This window comes from Moschus berezovskii, chromosome 12 (assembly GCF_049115385.1).
Source record: "Moschus berezovskii isolate FMDL1 chromosome 12, NW_MosBer_1.0, whole genome shotgun sequence".
Lineage (NCBI taxonomy): Eukaryota > Metazoa > Chordata > Mammalia > Artiodactyla > Moschidae > Moschus > Moschus berezovskii.
Window position 1 is genome coordinate 29638709 of NC_142471.1, and position 23798 is coordinate 29662506.

At 37.9% G+C, this 23798-nt stretch overlaps 1 protein-coding gene across 1 annotated transcript in view; it reads left to right on the plus strand.

Moving 5' to 3' along the window:
* MCU (mitochondrial calcium uniporter) overlaps positions 1-17246 on the plus strand; it is a 201225-nt gene extending 183979 nt beyond the window's left edge. The window contains exons 6-8 of the mRNA XM_055425490.2: positions 3112-3315; positions 13754-13870; positions 15262-17246. Of these exons, the coding sequence (XP_055281465.1) occupies positions 3112-3315; positions 13754-13870; positions 15262-15339 (399 nt within the window). The 3' untranslated portion in view covers positions 15340-17246. The remainder of the gene's footprint in view (positions 1-3111; positions 3316-13753; positions 13871-15261) is intronic.
* Positions 17247-23798: the final 6552 nt, after the last annotated feature.

Below are 23798 nucleotides of genomic sequence, written 5' to 3' on the forward strand. Positions count from 1 at the left end.
ATAATTGCTGATCAAGAAGGGTTCTAAGTGAGGTGGATAATCATTTTAGCCAACTTAAGAATTAATATTATATGGAATATCATGCAACTGTTAAAAAACAATTCTGTAGATCTAATATGCTATAGAAAACTCATATTTTATGAAAAGTAAATTATAAAAGAATAGGAAAAACAAGAGATCTCTTCAAGAAAATTAGAGATTCCAAGGGAACATTTCATGCAAAGATGGGCTCGATAAAGGACAGAAATGGTATGGACCTAACAGAAGCAGAAGATATTAAGAAGAGGTGGCAAGAATACACAGAAGAACTGTACAAAAAAGATCTTCACGACCAAGATAGTCACGATAACGTGATCACTGACCTAGAGCCAGACATCTTGGAATGTGAAGTCAAGTGGGCCTTAGAAAGCATCACTAGGAACAAAGCTAGTGGAGGTGATGGAATTCCAGTTGAGCTATTTCAAGTCTTGAAAGATGATGCTGTGAAAGTGCTGCACTCAATATGCCAGCAGATTTGGAAAACTCAGCAGTGGCCACAGGACTGGAAGAGGTCAGTCTTCATTCCAATCCCAAAGAAAGGCAATGCCAAAAAATGCTCAAACTACCGCACAATTGCACTCATCTCATACACTAGTAAAGTCATGCTCAAAATTCTCCAAGCCAGGCTTCAGCAATATGTGAACCGTGAACTCCCAGATGTTCAAGCAGGTTTTAGAAAAGGCAGAGGCACCAGAGATCAAATTGCCAACATCCGCTGGATCATGGAGAAAGCAAGTGAGTTTCAGAAGAGCATCTATTTCTGCTTCATTGACTATGCCAAAGCCTTTGACTGTGTGGATCACAATAAAATGTGGAACATTATGAAAGAGATGGGAATCCCAGACCACCTGACCTGCCTCTTGAGAAACCTGTATGCAGGTCAGGAAGCAACAGTCAGAACTGGACATGGAACAACAGACTGGTTCCAGATAGGAAAAGGAGTGCGTCAAGGCTGTATATTGTCACTTTGCTTATTTAACTTATATGCAGAGTACATCATGAGGAACGCTGGGCTGGAAGAAGCACAAGCTGGAATCAAGATTGCTGGGAGAAATATCAATAATCTTAGATATGCAGATGACACTACCCTTATGGCAGAAAGTGAAGAGGAACTCAAAAGCCTCTTGATGAAAGTGAAAGAGGAGAGTGGAAAGGTTGGCTTGAAGCTCAACATTCAGAAAACGAAGATCATGGCATCTGGTCCCATCACTTCATGGGAAATAGATGGAAAAACAGTGGAAGCAGTGTCAGACTTTATTTTTTTGGGCTCCAAAATCACTGCAGATGCTGATTGCAGCCATGAAATTAAAAGACGCTTACTCCTTGGAAGGAAAGTTATGACCAACCTAGATAGCATATTAAAAAGCAGAGACATTACTTTGCCAACAAAGGTCCGTCTAGTCAAGGCTATGGTTTTTTCCCGTGGTCATGTATGGATGTGAGAGTTGGACTGTGAAGAAAGCTGATCGCCGAAGAATTGATGCTTTTGAACTGTGGTGTTGGAGAAGACTCTTGAGAGTCCCTTGTACCGTAAGGAGATCCAACCAGTCCATTCTAAGGGAGATCAATCCTGGGTGTTCATTGGAAGGACTGATGCTGAAGCTGAAACTGCAATACTTTGGCCACCTCATGCGACGAGTTGACTCACTGGAAAAGACTCTGATGCTAGGAAAGGTTGGGGGCGGGAGGAGAAGAGGACGACCGAGAATGAGATGGCTAGATGGCATCACTGACTCTGTGGACATGAGTTTGAGTGTACTCCGGGAGTTGGTGATGGACAGGGAGGCCTGGCGTGCTGTGATTCATGGGATCATGGAGAGTCGGACACAACTGAGCGACTGAACTGAACTAAACACATTAGTTAATTTTGTTACTGTTTAGTCACTAAGTTGTCCAACTTTTTCGTGATCCCAAGGACTGTAGCCTGCCAGGCTCTCTGTTCATGGTATTTCCCAGATAAGAATGCTGGAGTGGGTTGCCATTTCCTTCTCCAGGGAATCTTCCCAACCCAGGGATCGACCCCGCATCTCCTGTATTGGCAGACAGATTCTTTACCACTGAGCCTCCAGGGAAGCCCATGGTAGTGCCTACTATGATTCCATTTCTAATTGAAATATATGTTACACATATAGCCACACATACACACACACACACACAAAGAAGAAAATAGAAGGGACATATTCCCAAATGCTAATAGAATAATAGGATTATAAATAATTTTTCTTCTTTATACTTTGCTGAATGTTTTACACTGTTGTGTCATCCTTATTTTTTAATAATAATACAAATATTTCCACTTTAAGAAATAAGACTATATTAGAGATTAAGGAGGAGAATAAATACTCTTAATATTGTGCTTTTTTCTTATTTCCTTAAGAGTAATGAACATATATCTCAAGGTTGTTCTCATTAAATTTAAGACCTTTAGAAATGTTTGGGGAACTATTGTAAAGGGAGATGAAATTTAAACTTTGTATTTTCAGAATGTAAAGCATTTTTTAATGTATCAGCTATAACAAAATAATTATCACCCTTTACTGAATATTTACTTTGTGCTAGGAATTGTCCTACGTATTTTACCTGTATTCTCTTATTTAACAGAACAACTCATTAATGAAGTTATGGTAATTCTCAGATCAGGGCCTGAACTCAGCTGTTCTGAATCCAGAGTCCATGCTCTGACTCACTGTGCTGTTTTGCCCCAGTAGACCTCTTGAGTAAAAAACTAATGATGGATTAAATCTTGAATGCTAAGTGAGAGAACATTAGCCTATTTTTGCTTCCCTCTTTCAAAGAAAATAATCTTGTGGTTGGATAAAGATCTATTGAAACTAACTTATTTCACCATATTTTCAGCTACTAATGTACTAAAAATGTTATTCCTATAAAATATTATTCAGTAAAAACTGCAGATACTATTTAGGAAGACAAACTATATTTTCTAGAATTGAGACTAACTTGTATCTTGATTGCAAGCTCTGTTCTTTAGTGAACATAGAAGTTTAAATAAGCGTTTAAAGTTGGTTCTATGTCAAAATGCTTTAGAGTTGACCAATCATGTGCGACCCATAGGTACGAATTGAAATCAGCAGAAAAGCTGAGAAGAGGACCACTTTGGTGCTATGGGGTGGACTTGCCTACATGGCCACACAATTTGGCATTTTGGCCCGGCTTACCTGGTGGGAATATTCTTGGGACATCATGGAGCCAGTCACCTACTTCATCACTTATGGAAGTGCCATGGCAATGTATGCATATTTTGTAATGACACGCCAGGTAAGAATCCCTCTTCAAGTAACTTTTTGTGACACAGTGAAATTTTGGTTGTCAAAGTAGTTCTCTTTTCTCTCATATTCTTTATAAGGCCAGTTCCCTTTAAGTAAATCACTTATCCTTTATACACAGTTACTCACATATACACACATATGTGCACATGCTCATGCATGCCACTTATGTGTCAGGCACTAGTCTAGGTGCTAGAGATAAAGATATATAAGACATGGCTTTGGCCCCCATGGAGCAAACAGACTATTAAGAGAACCATATAAACTGCCAAATGCATACTAATATTATGGTAAGATAGACAATAAGAAGGCAAAGGAGAAGAGAGGTCAGCTGTCAGATAACTTGTTCAGCTTAGTTGGCTTGGCTTTTTATGTACTGTGTAATTAATGTAGCAGTCAGATGGGGTAGTTTTTTGTTTTTATTGAATGTTTGGAATGGAGAATTGGTGAAAACCAATCAAATAAACAAAACTCTGGGTTACTTCTAAATGTATCAGTAGTATAGGTATTTGTTATTGTTACTTTAACATCAAGGAAGAGAAGTGAAAGTTAGATATCTAATCACTACTCTGTTCTTTAACCAAGGCTCATGTATTAAATATCAGTATCTAGAACTAATTGTTATTGTTAGTACTATTTTTTTAGTAGCTTGGTGATCCATTGGAAGTATGAGGGATTTATTATTGCTTTATGTGATACAACCACAGATCCAGGCTCCCTTGAATAAAAATCATTTGATTTTTAAAAGATGAGAAACTTTTTCTATTTTCTTAAGTGTCAAAAGAATTCTGAGAGTTGCTTCTTATGTTTTTACATGGCCTCTGTTGAATGAACATAGATATTTTGTTTCTGTTATCCTTAGACCAGTGGTCATAGACCTATTTTTGTGAGGGAAAATGAAAGCTCAAGGGTGTTATTTAACCTTTCTGGCCCTCCCAGATTTGTCTAGTGGGCAGAAGAGAGAAAGTACATTGCTCATGTCCTGCTATTGTGTGCCTGGCATCTCTTGCACATAATCCCATGTCTAGCTCATATTCGTCACTCTATATGAACAGAGCTGGCAACCAGATCAGTCTTATCTAATCATACCTCTGGGATGGCTTGCATATGTCTATATATCTTTCTGCATGTCTTTCCCTCTTTGTCTGCCCTGTCCCTATCGCTCATATATCTCTTTGTTGTTGTTTAGTTTCCAAGCCATGTCTGACTGTTTGTGATCCCCTGAACAGGCTCCTCTGTCCATGGTATTTCCCAGGGAAGAAAACTGGAGTGGGTTGCCATTTCCTTCTCCAGAGGATCTTCCCAACCCAGGGATTGAACCCACGTCTCCTGCATTGGCAGGTGGATTTTTTACCACTGAGACACCTCTTTAATGGGTTCTTTTTATCAGTTGAAATCTAGACTCCTTAGCCAATGTTCATAACTGATTGCTGTCCTTTCCAAATGTCTCTCAATTCATCTGTGTATGTACTAGGTATTTTAAACACACTAAATTACAGTTGTCCCTTGAACATCAGGGCTTAGGGGCATCAACCCTCTGTGAAGTTAAAAAAAAAAAAAATCCACATATAACTTACAGTCGTCCCTCCGAATCCATGGTTCCTCTGTATCCATAGTTTCTCCATATCCATGGTTCCCCATCTGGGGATTCACCTGACTGTGGATTGTGTAGTTCTATAGTATTTACCATTGAAACAAAATCCACATATAAGTGGACCTGTTCAGTTCAAACCCATGTTGTTCAAGGGTCAACTGTATAGTCTTTGAATGTGTTAGTTGCTCAGTCATGTTGGACTCTTTGTGACACTTCAAGGACTGTGGCCCTCTAGACTATCCTATCTAGACTATCAAGATTGCCAGGAGAAGTATCAATAACCTCAGATGTGCAGATGACACCACCCTTATGGTAGAAAGAGAAGAAGAACCAAAGAGCCTCTTGATGAAAGTGAAAGAGGAGAGTGAAAAAGCTGGCTTAAAGCTCAACATTCAGAAAACTAAGATCATGGCATCCGACCCCATCACTTCATGGCAAATAGATGGGGAAACAATGAAAACAGTAGCTGACTTTATTTTGGGGGGCTCCAAAATCACTGCAGATGGTGACTGCAGTCATGAAATTAAAAGACGCTTACTCCTTGGAAGGAAAGTTTTGACTAACCTAGACAGCATATTAAAAAGCAGAGACGTGACTTTGCCAACCAAGGTCCGTCTAGTCAAGGCTGTGGTTTTTCCTGTGGTCATGTATGGATGTGAGAGTTGGACTGTGAAGAAAGCTGATCGCCGAAGAATTGATGCTTTTGAACTGTGGTGCTGGAGATGACTCTTGAGAGTCCCTTGGACTGCAAGGACATCCAACCAGTCCATCCTAAAGATCAGTCCTGAGTGTTCATTGGAAAGACTGATGGTGAAGCTGTAACTCCAATACTTTCTGATGCAAAGAACTGACTCATTTGAAACGACTCTGATGCTGGGAAAGATTGAAGGCAAGAGAAGAAGGGGATGACAGAGGATGAGATGGTTGGATGGCATCACCGACTTAATGGACATGAGTTTGGATAAAATCCAGAAGTTGGTGATGGACCAGGAGGCCTGGCATTCTGCAGTCCATGGGGTCACAAAAAGTTGGACACAACTGAGCGACTGAACTGAACTGAACTGAGACTATCCTACTGTATGGTCTTTATTTCCCCAAATGCCCTGAGTTTTCCACCACTTCCTTCTTTCATATCATTCTATTAACTGGAAAGGTTTTCCTTATTGATCTCTACCTATCATACATCAAGATTTACTTGTGAAAGTGTGAAAATGTTAGTCGCTCAGTCGTGTCTGTCTCTTTGTTACCCTATGGACTGTAGTCCTCCAGGCTTCTCTATCTGTCCAGGGGATTCTCCAGGCAAGAACACTGAAGCGCGTTGCCATGCCCTTCTCCAAGGGATTTTCCTGACCCAGGGATCAAACCCGGGTCTCACGTGTTGCAGGCAAATTCTTTTACCATCTGAGGTTTACTTAAATGCTTATCTTTCATTAACCTTTGACTACTTCCCTGCAGCCCATTTTGATCTCTTCCTCTTCTGAATTCCTTTGGCACATTGTACCTCTCATTTCATTCATCCTTTGCCATCTTGTATTATAATTATTCCTGTTCAGTGTCTTGTCCCCTCTACTAGACTGTGATAGTTCTTGAAGCAAGGTGTTCAGTTTTTATTTCCATACCATGCCTAATACAGTGCCTACCTGTCCTACTGTTTAAATGCTGAACTGTTGTGATTCCTCAACATTTTTGCTGCCCTCAAGTGACTGGTTGCAAAATAGCAGTAGTAAACAGTTTAGTCTTGTGAATAGGAAAACATTGACCAAATTGAATGTAAAATATTCTGCCCCATATCAATATCCATAATTAACACCCATGAAGCAAAAGCCTATTCAATAGCATTTAAACTGATAAATAAGCATTTATTAGCAACTTAAATAGATTCTAAAGTGTATTAAGTTCCAAAGAATTTTTATGACAAGTTCCTTGAGATCATAAAATCAAGTAGAATATTGAATTTTACTAATATTTCAGTGATACTTGAGTACCACTTTTATCATACGAAAAAAGAGCCTGACAATAAGAAATTGCCATTTGAAAAAGTTACTTCAGCAGGCATGTGAACCACTATTCAATACCCTAGCCCAAGTATTTTCAACAAAGGGGATGTCACCCTCAAGGAGGCAAAAATTGGTTCTTGAGGAGTAAAACATCTTGGAAATTAATTACAACAGATAAATGGATACACAGTATGTCTGTGGTATTAAAACCTCTTTGGGGAGAAGAGGCAGCTAAGGGGAAAATATCTAAAAAGGCAACTTAAGGTAATGATGAAAAAAGATTAAGAAACACTGACCTAGCCTTTAATACCCTTTGTCATCTCAGTTCCAATATCCATGCTTTATGTTCTGTTATACTCCAACAAACTACTTCAGTGACCATTTAGGACCTACTTATAATAAAAATTAGTATGCCTAAACCTTTAGGCTCCTGACATCTCTCTTAACTTGTTTCTGTCACCTTCCTCATGTGTTGCTTCCTTTTCTGTCCCAATTAGACCATATTGTCATTCTGTTCAATCACTGCTCCATTTCCATCATATGTACTCTGTAAACTCCTAATCTTGGGTAATTCTAGCCATTTACCCTATATCCGGGCTACTGAACATTGCTGGAGAAAAATCATGTAATAGTATGGAATGGGCAAGTGCTTGTGTTTCTAATTAGATTTTCTTACCCCATAAAAAATATTAGTTACTTCAAGACTTCACATCAAGCTCCTTATCCCACCTTTAACTTTGCCTTCTACTTCTAGAAAACTGAGCTTAACAGATAGAAGCTTTCTAATTCCTAAACTCTGTGAGTTTAATAGTATCCTTACTGACTTTCATACTATTTCCTTAAATTCAAATAAGAGGTGGCATTTTCCTAATCAGGGCTAGCTCTTCTACCTCTTCTTAATCTTATTACCTCCTTCCAGAATCTTACCCCAGTATATATTTTTGTGTGTTCTTTATGTTACCAAACTCTGCCTCTCTGACTCTCTTTCCTTTATAATAAAGCTCTCCAAGTCTTTCTTCTCAGTTATTATCAAATCACCAATTTTCTGGAATAGAGTCTAGCATGCAGTTGCTTAGTAAATGCTTGTTGCCCAAGAGAGGATACATAGACTAGATCTGAATAAATTGAATTAGTGTATACATTTATATCCTTACAAAAGATTAGTAAGTAGTGTAGTCACAGCAACTTAGATGAAAGTAGAGGGCTTTCTCTCAAGTTTTTAATCCAGCATTTGTCCCTTAGGTCAATATTATTTAATCCAGATCATGATTCTGTCTTTTTAAAAAGCTTCCACAAACACCTCAACTACTGTTCAGTTGTTATCTGTCATCCTCAGTAATTAAATATTTACTTCTGTTTCCAGTTGTGGCATACTAGGTAATCAGAACAATGCTCTCATTAGGAAATGTTAAAATAGTTAAAATATAAAACACATCTGCCTATAGATTCTAGAGAACACACAGGATAACAAAAATTACCAGGCAAGGACCAGAAGAAAAGAAGTCTGAGTAAGGTGAGTCTGGTGTTTAGGTGTCCTTTTTCCTCTGGGGATTTATACTGATTAAAGGCTGAGAGGCCAAGGAGCTGAGCCATACTTGATAACCTAGAAGGACCCAAAGCCATAGACATTCATGTCTATGCTAAAATAGGTTGAAACACGTTTGCTTTGGTTTGGAATTTTAAAGGCCACTATTGTAGAATAGAAGAACCTGTTCCTTCAGTCACCCCAGTGTTGTAAATTGGATTGAAGTAGTCCTGGAATACTGGAAATCCCATAGTGCTAATCTGACAGGTTCCAGGAAGAAGAAAATATTAATCTCCCTGGGAGGAGATAACATTATCCTAAGCCTAAATACAGAGTTAAACATACAATAAAAAATAAACATACACAAGAAAATACCTACAAAAACAATAGACATTTGAAACACAGATAGGAGATCTAGTAACTGGATTTATCAGACAAAGCCTTTAAAATGATTATACTATATTCGGGGAGATAAAAGGTAAGGTTGAGAATATTAACAGATAACTTGATTTTTTTTAAAAACCAATGAAAATTCTAGAGAAAAAATTTATTGGATTGATTTAACTGCAGAGTAGACATAAGCGGAATATAGTGACCTAGAAATAAATTAGGAGAAATAAATATGGAAAGACATAAAGAAGTAAAATACAGGAGAAGGTAAGAGGTATAGAGGATACAGTGAAAAGGCCTAATACATTTTTAATTTTCTTAGTGTCTCAGAAGGAAAGGAAAAGAAGAATGGAAACAAACAATATGTAAAGAGCTGATGGCTGAGAGTTTTCCAAAATAATGAAAGACATTAATTTATAGATTTAAAAATTATGTCAAATACCAACCAATATAGAGGAAGAGAAGCCCACATCTAGACACATCAGAAGTAAATTTGCAAAAGACAAAGAAGAAATCTTAAGAGAAGCAAAAGGAGGAAAAGGATTGCCTTCAGAGGAGTCAGTGTTAGATACCTTGTCAACCACAGAAATGAAGGTAATCTCAACCACCAGAAGGTAATAGAATGGTACCTACAATGTGTTGAAAGAAAATAACTGTCAATTTAGGATTCTACACTCAGCAAAAATATCCTTCCAAAATAAAAGTTAAATAAAGATGTTTCCAGGCAAAGGAATAAAGAACTTGTCACCTGTAGATCTGTACAAAGGAAATACTAGAGGTTGTTGTTCTTTGGGCAGAGGAAGGTTATCACAGATGGAAAGTAAAAAAAAGCAGGAAGGAATGAAGAGCACTGAAAATGGTAAATCTTTGAGTGAATCTAAATGAATATTAAATGGACTTCCCTGGTGATCCAGTGGTTAAGAATCCACCTGCCAATGCAGAGAACACAGGTTCTATCTCTGGTCCAGGAAGATTCCACATGCCACAAGGCAACCAAGCCGATGCACCACAACTTATGAGCCCATGTGCCACAACTACTGAAGCCCACACACCCTAGAGCCTGTGCAGCAAGAGAAGCCACCACAATGAGAAGTCCATGCACCACAAGTAGAGAAAGCCTGCGTACTGCAACAAAGACACAGCACAGCCAAAAAATAATAATAAATGAATTTTAAATGTATAAAACAATCTAATAAACTCTTATGGAATTTAAACTACAGAAAAAACTAAAACATACAAAAATGAATTTTTGTATGAATAAAAATACATATGTATGAAAAAAAATGTATAAAAAAATACATATGTATAAAAAAATATGTAAGAAAAAAATACATATGTATGAAAAAAATATGTATGAAAAAAATACATATGTATGAAAAAAAACTAAAACATACAAAAATGAATTTTTGTATGAATAAAAAATGAATTTTAAATGTATAAAACAATCTAATAAACTCTTACAGAATTTAAACTACAGAAAAAACTAAAACATACAAAAATAGCATATGTATCTAGAACACTTGAAGTGTTCTAATGTCCCTTTGTTGCCTAGAAAAAGGGTGAAAGTACCACTTCCATTCCACTTTAATTTTTGGTCCTAGCCAGTGCAGAAGGCAAGAAAAAGATACAGTGGATGAAAATATTGGAAAGAAAAACAACTGGCATGATTCATAGATTTTGCACATAGAAAAATTTATAAAATTTATATAAAAAATATATAGATAATTGGTTAGAATTCATAAGTGAGTTTCATTAAGGTTACTGGATATAAGGTCAGTGCACATAAATTAGTTACATATCTATATGCCAACCACAAATGGTTAGAAAATGAAACTTTTTAAAAGATGCAACTTAAAATGACTTAAAAATAAACCATGCAAAAGATGTACAAGATGTCTATGTAGAAAAGCATAAAATTAAAGGAGATTTAATAAATGTAATGATACCACATGTTCATGGACCAGAAAAGTAAATACTATAAAAATGTTGGTTCTGTCCACATTGATCTGTTAGATTCATTGCAACCCCAATTAGAATCCCAATAAGTTTGGGATTGGGAGAAGAGATTTGATTAAGCTACTTCTAAAATTTATATGAAAATAAAAAGACTGAGAAAAGTCAATAAACTCTTGAAGAAAAACTACATAAAAGGATTTACTGTATCAGATATGAAGACTGCACCTTTAGTAGTCTACAGTACTGCAGTACAGAGGACACTGCGGTACTACAGTGATTAAGACAGAGACACAGGGATGGACAGATAGTCCAGTGGAACAGAGGAGAAAAGTGGAGACAGTCCTAGTGTAAATGAACTTTTGGTTTTAAAAAATGGCACTGCAGAGAAAAAGTCGTTTGGTAAATGGTGCTAGGACAATTGATTGTCCACATTAAAAAAAAAAAAATGACCTCATCCTTATACTATAAACAAAAATTAATTCCAGATGAATTGTTTATCTAAATGTGAAAGGTAACATGATGAAGCTCCTGGAAAATAATAATATAGAAGAATATCTTAATTACTGTGGAATAGAAAGTAACTTTTTACACAGTGAAAAGTGCTAACTGTAAAAAATAGGAATAATAAATTAGGCTGTATTGATTGCAGCTATGAAATTAAAAGACGCTTACTCCTTGGAAGGAAAGTTATGACCAACCTAGATAGCATATTAAAAAGCAGAGACATTACTTTGCCAACAAAGGTCCTTCTAGTCAAGGCTGTGGTTTTTCCAGTGGTCATGTATGGATGTGAGAGTTGGACTGTGAAGAAAGCTGATCGCTGAAGAATTTATGCTCTTGAACTGTGGCATTGGAGAAGACTTTGGACTGCAAGGAGATCCAACCAGTCCATTCTAAAGGAGATCAGTCTTGGGTGTTCATTGGAAGGACTGATGCTAAAGCTGAAACTCCAATACTTTGGCCACCTCACGCGAAGAGTTGACTCACTGGAAAAGGCTCTGATGCTGGGAGGGATTGGGGGCAGGAGGAGAAAGGGACGACAGAGAATGAGATGGCTGGATGGCATCACCGACTCGATGGACATGAGTTTGAGTGAACTCCGGGAGTTGGTGATGGACAGGGAGGCCTGGCGTGCTGTGATTCATGGGGTTGCAAAGAGTCGGACACAACTGAACGACTGAACTGAACTGAACAATTACGGACATCTGTTTGCTGAAGAGGACCAGTAGGAGGGAGAATAAGCTGGGAGGAGATGTTTGCAGTATGTATATCCAACAAAGGATCCATATATATTAACAAATCCTACAAGCCAATAAGAAAAAGACAGACAATCCAGATAGGCACAGGCACTTCTAAAAGAGGATATGCAAATGGCCAGTAATATAAAAGAGGATATGAAAAAGCCTCAGCCTCATGAGTGATCATGAAAATGCTGTATGTCATCAAGAGAAGTAAAAGCATGTGTCCACATAAAAATTTGTACACAAATGTTCATAACAAGATTATTCATATCAAAAAGTGTGAAAACCTGAATGTCTATCAGTTGACAGGTAGGTAAATAAAATGTAGCCTATCCATTCAATGGAATCTTATTTGGCAATAAAAAGAAATAATGTACTGACACATGAAACAAATAGATGAGCCTTGAAAGAAGCCAGACACAAAAGGCTATATGTTGTATGAGTCCACTTATGAAATATCCAGAATAGGTAAATCTATGGAGACAGAAAGTAGACAGGTAGTTAACCTAGAACTGGAAGTATGGAGGGAGATCAGAAGTGATAATAAAGGCTATGGGGTTTCTTTTGGGAATGATGAAAATATTCTAAAATTTACTGTAGTAATGATTGTACAATTCTGTGACTGTGCTAAAAAGCACTGTTATACTTTAAATAGGTAAATTATATGGTATTTCAAGTAGAGTTGTTTTTAAAATGTAAGGTAGGGCTTCCCTGGTGACTTATGAATCTGCCTGCCAGTACAGGAGACACAAGTTCAGTCCCTGGTTCGGGAAGATCCCACATGCTGTGAAGCAAGTAAGCTTGTGCACCACAACTATTGAGCCTGTGCTCTAGAGCCCCGAGCCACAACGACTGAGCCCCCAAGTGCCCTGGAGTCCGTGATTCACAGCAGGAGAAGCCTCCACAATGAGAAGTCTGCACACCGCAGCTGGAGAGTAGCCCCTGCTCTCTGCAATCAGAAAAAAAGCCTATGAAGCAACAAAGACCTAGCACAGCCAAAGATAAATAGATAAATAAAATTCTATAAAATAAAATATGAGGTAGTCATGTAAATAATATAATTTAGGAGTTTAGGATTAACATACACACACTACTATATATAAAACAGGTAAGCAACAGGGACCTACTGTATAGCACATGGAATGATATTCAGTATTTTGTAATCTGTATCTGAATCACTGTGCAATACACCTGAAACTGGTACACACAGAAGATGAATGTCACAAACATGATACTGAGTGAAAGTAGCCATACACATTGCATACACTCTGACTTCATTTTTATTCATATGAAATTTTAAAAACCAGGTGAAACTGATCTGTAGAGCTCAGGAAGATGCATTTTAAGTAAGACAGCTATAAAGAGAGCAAGAAAACAGATACCATAAAAGTCATGATAGGGATTATTTTGCAGGGGAAGAAAGGGTGAGTAATTGGACAGGGGCAGGAAGGAGGCTTCTGAGTTATTGGCAGTATTCTATTTTCTTTACCTGGTGGTGATTAACATTTATTATGTGATGATGATTCTTTAGGAAGTACATTTTTGTTTTGTGTACTCTTCTGTGTTTTCACAATAAAAAAATTTAAAGAAATATTTAACATAGCACTTGTCAGTAGTATATCTTTATATGCAATCGTGTGTATTGAATCTAATCAATAGTAAGTGCTTATTTTGTGACGATAGTGTGCTAAGGACTAATAATTTAATTTTTTATTTTATTTTTGTAGGAATATGTTTATCCAGAAGCCAGAGACAGACAATACTTATTATTTTTCCATAAAGGAGCCAAAAAGTCACGTTTTGACCTAGAGAAATACAATCAACTCAAGGATGCAATTGCTCAGGTAAGTTTTCCAAAAATGAAAGTAAACCCCAGCCCCATCTTGTACAGTGGTGGCATCATCATCTGTAATCACACTGTTTAAATGGGTAAACTCTGAAAGGATGATCCAGTCCTCGTCTTGCTACGCACATTATTCCTCAACCAGTAGAAATGACTGTTTTAACATATACACCTCTCCAGGAAGTTTTGTATAACACAAGCAGGTGTTATATAACACAAGAAAAGATAACGTGTCCCATCGATCCTGTTAACACTAGCATATTGACATTTTTAGACCTATTTTTAGTGTTTTAGTTTTTTTATCTTCACCTTTCTGTCTGCTTTTACCTTTCTCTCTTTTTTTAATCTTTCTCCAATTGACCCCCAAGATCTCTCACCTAAAATGTGTGGTAGCAATGGGGCAAAGATAAAATCTGGGTTAAAGAGAGACGACTAGAAATCTTTGCCAGGTGCAAGTCAAGGTTATTGAGCTACTAGATGCTTTTGTAAAAGATTGATATTTTATTTCTCATAACAGTTACCTCTTTCACATTTCTGATTATGCCTCCCCCTCACTCTGATATCTTTGATTTTGGTTAAGAAATACTCATTCCTTTTCTTTGCAGACTTTCATGACTTTAGAGGTTTTTTAAATCCTCAGGAAACCGTTCCCTTCTCTTCAAAGTTTAATTATCTTCTCTGGACCTTCTTCACCTTCTCTGTCCCTTTGTGGTGATGGGGTTGTGCTCTGAATAGGTTTAATTTGTCTTCCTGCCTCGGCCTAAGTGAATTCTTATCTTCTGTTGCTGTGTGTGGTGGTTGTCAACTGGAGGGAATGTAGCAGAGTGGTCTCTGGAGCTATTAAAAAAATAGGTGCTTCAGCCCCATTCCCACACTGGGGGTGAGGCCCAAGCATGTGTGAGTTTTGAAAGTGCTGCAGTTGACTTCACATCCCTATTTTTAAAATTACTGATAAATGAAAAGCTTAAACAGCACCTAGACAAATAACTAGTCTTGAGCAGCATAATTTAAATTCTGGCTCCAAAAATAAATAAATTCTGGTTCCATACAAAAGTTTGTGCAAGGGCTTCTCTGAAGAAATGCCATCAAGGTACATCTGATGCCCTCACATTCTTGAGCCCTGAGTCCTGCCCTGTTGATTGCACAGCCTTTTCTGGAGGCTCTGTTGACAGCTGAAACTACCAGACCAAACTACCGAAGGGGTTTCTATACCCCTTTACTGTCCTGTGCCTTTAACACCCTTCGCCACTGAGGCACTGGTACTTTCAGAGTGATTCAGATAATTTATCTGACTCATAATGAGAAGGAAAGACAATTTCCTTTTCTCAGGAGACAGTAATATCATTGAAAGCTTGACTAGCCAGTTTTTCTCACCTTTTGTTTCTATTTTAGGCAGAAATGGACCTTAAGAGACTGAGAGACCCATTACAAGTACATCTGCCCCTCCGACAAATTGGTGAAAAAGATTGATCTGCAAAGAGCCTCTGAGTCCCGGCAGAAAGAACACCTGTTTATAACTATGGCCTTTTTAATTAAAGCATTGCAGGTGGAAGCTGGGAGCCATGTTGGGGTAGAGGGTTTTTACCTTTCATTAAAAAACAGAAACAAAAAGATCTTAGGGAAGAAAGGAGTGTTTAAATCTGAGGATCACGCTTTGTGGAATATAAGCGCAAAGGGCTTAGTGAAATACTGTCTTAAGCATCTCGGTTTCTGGATGAAAATGATGCACTATATGGTTGAGAGATTCACAAAGGAAAATTGATGCTGGGGGTGTTTGTCTCTTGCATCTTCTTTGCAGGGTCAGCAAAACAGTAACACACCAGCACCCCACTCAGCTCTAATTTTTTTAATTTAACTTTTCTTAATTTTGACATAGGAGTAAATAAATCCACCAGAAAAGCAAAACCTCAAGATATGTGGGTGGCAATCAGAGTCTGAGCCCATGACATTAGCTTTTATTTTAGAGTGGACCCAGTCTCTGCAAAGTTACCAGGAATGTCTCCCATTTGTGCACATTTCAGACCACCCATACCTGTTGTTGGTACACTCATTTTATCCACATGATAATTGGAACCAACTTACGACTGTTTGATAATTGACACTTTGGATTATCCCTTCATACCTTCTTAAATGTCTGTATATTTCAGTGCTCTGAATCACTATCTAGAAATCATTGGCAACACTGCATGAGGTTTCTTTTGTTTTGTTTTTTACTAATTAATCTTTAAGAGGAAGACAAATTTCCCTCCTTTATTCAACTATCCCATTGATATTCCTCTCTCCCTCCACTGCTCAAGCCAGAGGGGGAGTGTTTAGCTATATTACTGAATCAGGAAGATGTAAGGTTTACAAATTGGCTAAAAATCATGGCTCTGTAGCCATTTCAGAACCCGAATAGTTTCATTGCTGTTAATCTGCTTGTGTGACAGCATTCCAGGCCACCCAGATGGCCTTGCCTTGTCTGGAGGCTTTGTTAGTCTCGAAGGATATACACTTCCATGCTGTTTGTAAACCCTCCCACCTCCACCACTTAAGTAGTTGTAAATCAAGTGAGTGGATCTCAAAGGGTGCAATTTATCTTTATATAGGAATACATTTCTATGGTTTCTTTCAACCTACCCTCTTCACCCTATTTTTTCTTAACTTAAATTGAGAGAAAGAGGAAATAATCTTATACTCTATCAAAATATTTTCTATCGTATTTCCAGATGACATCTGCACTTGGAGAGTCAAAGGAATCTGTGTCTAATATCCTGTTTTTATTAATAACGACTTGTGGGGGCAGGATGAAAGGATGATGGGGCTTGCCACACAGCTAGTTGATTCACTTTGTTCTTTCACATGATCCATCCCTCCTCCTTGTGGCAAGGATTTTCTTTCTCTTTTTCTTCCTTCTTTGGGATCATTGTGTATGAAGAGAAACACTTTAAGTGACAAACCCAGACTCCAGGTGCCTTGCAGAGGTTGAAGGCCAGCCAGGATTGCTGCTGCTGCTCCTGCCACCACCCCTCCCTTCCACTGGCATGACGGAATGAAAGGATGCATGCCGCCACTTCCCATCCCTCCTCCCACTTCCTTCCTCATCCGCCCCCAAGTTGTCCAGCCCCCTTCCCTCATTTATTTCTGTTAAGCTCTGTGAATTATTTTTAAACCATTTATCCTGTTTGTACTGCAGGGTTTTTAAGAAGAAACAGCACAGTGCAATGAGCAAATCCTTTCAGGTTGTGTGGGAGGCTAGGGAGGGGAGAACATGAAGAAAAGTCCTTTAAACAAATAGCAAAATATTGAACATGTGTAAAATCCTGTATCATTTATGAAATATGTATAAAAAGCAATGTACCTTCTGGAACAATAAATACTTATTCAATTTTTGAACTATAGCATCTCATTCTTTAAAGCAAAGCAACCAAAATCAGAAATAAAAACAAGCTTGTTTTCTGATTCATAGTGGGAAGGTTTTTACCTCTAAAATTAATCTTTATAAAAATACAATTTGGAAATTGTTTTGTACCCGGAGCCTGTATTTTTAAAAGGCACTTCATGAAGTCTTCCTAAACTTAAGATGGTTGATATTTTCCTAGTTTTTCAGAGCCACCAGAAGTTCAGTTATCAACAACCCAGATAGCACCAACAGAAGGCACTGAGACTAATATTCTTATCTCCCGATTAACAGGAACTGTCTCCATTGTATCAGAACACCAGATTACCCAGTGTGGTCTCCTGGACTTCAGAAGCTTGTTCAAGAATGAACTAAGATCAAATTCTCATTATTTTAAGAGTTTGTATCAAATTTATAATGTTTACCAAATGGGAAGATAGCACATGCTGCCTAGTCCATTGAAGGCGTATCGAAAAGCATGTGTTAAATCTCTGCATTAAGTGCAGCGTGAGATATACTGAGAGCCTCCACAGCCAGGGACCTGCCTCCAGTCAGCTCACAGCCACCAACACAGACATTCCTAAGATACATAAGGCTTAAGAAGATAAGATTGAAAATGTTAAGCTGTTGTTTGCATTCAACAAATAACAAATATACTCATGCCCCTGCTGCTGCTGCTACTGCTAAGTCGCTTCAGTCGTGTCCGAGTCTGTGCGACCCCATAGATGGCAGCCTACCAGGCTCCCGTGTCCCTGGGATTCTCCAGGCAAGAACACTGGAGTGGGTTGCCATTTCCTTCTCCAATGTGTGAAAGTGAAAAGTGAAAGTGAAGTCGCTCAGTCATGTCCGACTCATAGCGACCCCATGGACTGCAGCCTACCAGGCTCCCCCATCCATGGGATTTTCTAGGCAAGAGTACTGGAGTGGCTTGCCATTGCCTTCTCCACACTCATGCCCCTATGGTCAAGTAATCTAAGACAAAGTAGACAAGAATATATAATGGAGAAAATATAGTCTCTTCAGTAAGTGGTGCTGGAAAAACTGGACAGCTACATGTAAAAGAATGAACTTAGAACACTCGCTAACACCACACACAAAAATAAACTTGAAATGGATCACAGAGACAGCTAGCATAAAACTCTTAGAAGAAAACATGGACTACTCTCTGACATAAATTGCAGCAATGTATCTTTTGATCCACCTCCTAGAGTAATAAAAACAAATGGGATCTCACTAAACTTTTGTACAACAAAGGAAACCATTAACAAAACAAAAGGCATTTGCAAACTAAGCAACTGACAAGGTATTAATCTCCAAAATATATAAATGGGTCATGCAGCTCAATATCAAAAAAACAAACCGTATCAAAAAATAGGCAAAAGATTTAAATAAACATTCTCCAAAGAAGATAGGCAATGGCCAAAAAGATTAAAAGATGCTCAACATCACTAATTATTAGAGAAATGCAAATCAGAACTACAATGAGGAATCACCTCCCACCAGTCAGAATGGCCATCAAAAAACATAAACAATGAGTGTTGGAGAGAGAGGGTGTGGAGAAAAGGAAATCCTCCTACACTGTTGGTAGAAATGTAAGTTGATACAACCATTATGGAGAACAGTATGGACGTTCCTTTAAAAACTAAATATGAACTACCATATGATCAAGCAGTCCTGTTCTTGGGCATTTGTCTGGAGAAAACTGTAATTTGAAAAGATACATGCACCCCAGTGTTCACTGTAGCACTGCTTAAAATAGCCAAGACATGGAAGCAATGTAAATGTCCATCAGTAGAGGGATAGATAAAGAAGATGGTTCATATATACAGTGGAATATTAGTCAGCCATAAAAAGAATGAAATAATGCTATTTGCAGCAATATGGTTGAACCTAGAGATTATCATATTAAATGAAGTAAGAAAGAAAAATATCATATGGTATTACTTATATGTCAAATCTAATTTTTAAAAAGTGATAAAAATGAACTTATTTATAAAACAGAAATAGACCCACAGATCTTGAAATCAAACTTATGGTTGCCAATGGGGATATGTTGGAAGAGGTGGTAAATTAGGAATTTAGGATTAACATATATACACTATAATATATAAAACTGGTAACTATTAATAGTAAGGACCTACTGTATAGCACAATATTCTGTAATAACTTACATGAGAAAAGAATCTGGAAAAGAATATATATATATGTGTGTGACTGATTCACTTTGCTGTACACCTGAAACTAGCACCATTGTAAATCAACTATACTCCGATAAAAATAAATTTTTAAAAGGCAAATAATAACTACATATTCCACAATATCCTGTTATGCTTTGAATAATGGAGAGTATTAAATTCATTCATGAGTGTAGGTAATGCAGTTTTGCAAAGGGATCATAAACTTAGAGCTGAAAAAAGTATTAATAAAATGATTCTCAGAATATGGTACCTGGAACAGCAACTTACATCTCCAGAAATGCAAGTTCTCTGCTTCCTACTGAATCAAAGGAGTTAGACCAGCAATCTGTGTTTAAAAAGTGCTCATGGTGACTCTGATGCAAACCGTTGACCTCATCAAACCATTGCTCTAAAGGGAAGGAGATGGAGACATAAAGAGGGCAGCTATGTCACAACTCATCAGTGAATCCTGTGATCAGACAGCCAGAACAAGTGAGAATTGGTGAGTATGGTGACAATGCTAAATGGAAAGGGCAACGATCGTGTCACATGTACATACTATTGTATCTTGCTTGGGAAGGTGTAGTGGTAAGCACATAAACAAATACAAATAAGTTGAATTTTTAAAATCTATCTGGATTTCACAGAAAAGTGAAACTTCTTTGATTTCAGAAATCAAGTTCACCAAAATTATTAAGGATTGTATTTCATTTTTATCACTACCAATAAATAACCTTTAATTCATTGCTTTCCCAAATAAGTCCAAACTCCTTATTTTCCAAAATGCACTATGTGGTTATTTCTTAGGATAAATATATATGTTAACATGTGCTACTGAATATAAAATGACCCACTTTATAATTTTCATTTATGTACATTTTATAAATGCATCATCCACTGAACAATCCACCCACCTGGTAGGCTGCCGTCTATGGGGTCGCACAGAGTCGGACATGACTGAAGTGACTTAGCAGCAGCAGCAGCAGCCTGAGCATTAAATTGCTTCAGTGTCAACAGAATATTTTTAATTTCTAATAGCACATACATTGTTAGAAAAATAAGAAGATACAAAGACTTATTAAATGTGGGAGAAGGGAAGCTAAAACACCGTCGTGTGGTCAGCCAAACCCGGGATGTGAGACATTCTATATGGGTTTCTTCAACAAATAACATGGGGGGCGGGTTGGAGGGACTCTTATGAATTAAAAAAATTTAAGAGACCCAACCACAAGCAACACAAGAGAAGACTCTACACATGAACGTCACCAGATGGACAACACCGAAATCAGATTGATTATATTCTTTGCAGCCAAAGATGGACAAACTAGATTCAGTCAGCAAATACAAGACTGGGAGCAAACTGTGGTTCAGATCATGAACTCCTTATTGCCAAATTCAGACTTACATTGAAGAAAGAAGGGAAAACCACTAGACCATTCAGTTATGACCTAAATCAGATCCCTTACGATTATACAGTGAAAGTGAGAAACAGATTTAAGGGGCTAGATCTGACGGAGTGCCTAATGAATTATGGACAGGGGTTTGTGACATTGTACAGGAGACAGGGATCAAGCTGATCCCTAAGAAAAAGAAATGCAAAAAAGCAAAATGGTTGTCTGAGGAGACCTTACAAATAGCTGTGAAAACAAGAGAAGCGAAAAGCAAAGGAGAAAAGGAAAGATATACCCATATGAATACAGAGTTCAAAGAATAGCAAGGAGAGATAAAAAAGCCTTCCTCAGTGATCAGTGCAAAGAAATAGAGGAAAACAATAGAATGGGAAAGACTAGAGATCGCTTCAAGAAAATCAGAGATACCAAGGGAATATTTCATGCAAAAATGGGCTCAATAAATGGACAGGGAGGCCTGGCGTGCTGTGGTTCATGGGGTCACAAAGAGTTGGACACGACTAAGCGACTGAACTGAACTGAACTGAAAAGACAGAAAGAGTATGGACCTAAAAGAAGCAGAAGATATTAAGAAAAGGTGGCAAGAATACTCAGAAGAACTGTACAAAAAGATCTTCATGACCCAGATAATCACGATGGTGTGATCACTCAACCTAGAGTCAGACATCCTGGAATGTGAAGTCAAGTGGGCCTTAGGAAGCATCACTACAAACAAAGCTCGTGGAGGTGATGGAATCCCAGTTGGGCTATTTCAAATCCTAAAAGATGATGCTGTGAAAGTGCTGCACTCAATATGCCAGCAAATTTGGAAAACTCAGCAGTGGCCACAGGACTGGAAAAAGTCAGTCTTCATTCCAATCCCAAAGAAAGGCAATGCCAAAGAATGCTCAAACTACCACACAATGGCACTCATCTCACATGCTAGTAAAGAAATGCTCAAGATTCTCCAAGCCAGGCTTCAATAATATGTGAACCATGAACTTCCAGATGTTCAAGCTTGTTTTAGAAAAGGCAGAGGAACCAGAAATCAAATTGCCAACATCTGCTGGATCATCGAAAAAGCAAGAGAATCCCAGAGAAACATCTATTTCTGCTTTATTGACTATGCCAAAGCCTTTGACTGCGTAGATCACAATAAACTGTGGAAAATTCTGAAAGAGATGGAAGTTGAAACTCCAATACTTTGGCCACATGATGCGAAGAACTGACTCATTGGAAAAGACCCTGATGCTGGGAAAGATTGAAGGCGGGAGGAGAAGGGGATGACATAGGATAAGATAGTTGGATGGCATCACCAACTCGATGGACATGAGTTTGAGTAAACTCCAGGAGTTGGTGATGGACAGGGAGGCCTGGATTGCAGTCCATAGGGTCACAAAGAGTCGGACATGACTGAGTGACTGAACTGAACCACAAGAAATGTATGGCTCTTGTTTGAATCCTGACTCAAATCAGTGATACAAAAAAATTTCTATTTTTGAAACAAATGGCGAAATTTAACTACGGAATGAGCATTAGATGATATTAAGGAATTATTGCTAGTTCCTATAGTTGTAATAATAACAATATGGTTATGGTTAAGTAAAAGAGAAAGACCATTTGTTAGAAATGCATATTGCTGTATAAGTGCAATAAGACTGATGAAAAGTTAACTATTATTGTAGAAGGGCAGTCATTGTTTTTTTCTACTTTGTATATATTTGAAATTTTTCATCATAAAACATTAAACTGATAGGGCAAGACAACTTAAAAGGAAAAAATAGAAATAAGAGAAAAAAAAAAATCCTGCCATCCAGGGAAGGCTTGTTTACAGAACCAAAGGGATATCTGGTAAAAGTCCTTGACTATGGCAATCAATCCTGGCAGCAAATCTGAGCTTATCTCATGCACACATCCTCTGTTTCTGTGCAGCCCATAAGAGGCAGTCAGATGGGTTCTCAGGGGCAGGAAATTGCAGGGTTTTGTTTTTTCTGTTAAGACTATTGCCTCTTAGCTGCACTACCCTGCAATAAAACAATTCCTCAGTCTCAGAGTCATCCATTTCTGCCATGAGATTGCAAGTTAATAAACTAATGGTCGGTCAAATTGCCTGCTAGCATTAGGAATGAAATAGCTAACTACAAGTTAAATCAATAGAAACCCTTTGCCAGACTGTAAACTCTGCTTGTGGGGACCACTTTTACCTTAATCACTGTCAAATACCTGTGACCAGCATGTTAGCTTACCCCTATTAAGCACTAATGCTTAATTGAACTGAAACCCCAGAGGAAAGAGACCACAGTAATTTGAATGCTACTTAGTAAGAAAATGTGCTGAAAGATTATGGAGATAAGTTTAGGGACTACTACCTAAAGTTAATAGTATTCCTTTGCCAGGCATTAGAAATTCAGGTATTAGAAAAGGAACTTTGATGAGGAAAAATAAGAAATAATAGAAGCCCAAGATTAGGAGAGTGAAAATTTGGTTTCACTTGGCTCCTTGTTTAATGTAGTATTTAAAAAACAAACAACAAACAAAACCCTTTTCTCTATGCTTCTTTGTATCCTTCCCTTTCACATTATCTTCAGTACAGACTTCCCTGGTGGCTCAGATGGTAAAGCATCTGCCTACAATGTGGGAGACCTGGGTTCGATCCGTGGGTCGGGAAGATCCTCTGTAGAAGGAAATGGCAACCCACTCCAGTACTCTTGCCTGGAAAATCCCATGGATGGAAGAGCCTGGTAGGTTACAGTCTGTGGGGTTGCAAAGAGTCAGACACAACTGAGTGACTTCACCTTACCTTACCTTAACAGTGACTACAAGTTCTCATCCTACACACTGTAGGATGTCAGGGGGCTGGCAAACTCCACACCTGTAATTACTAAGGTTATATCTAGTGACATGTAATATACAGGACCTGACACTTTTCCTCTTTTGTCTAAAAATGAAACTCTAGTAAACTTTGTCACTTAACTTTTAAGTGTC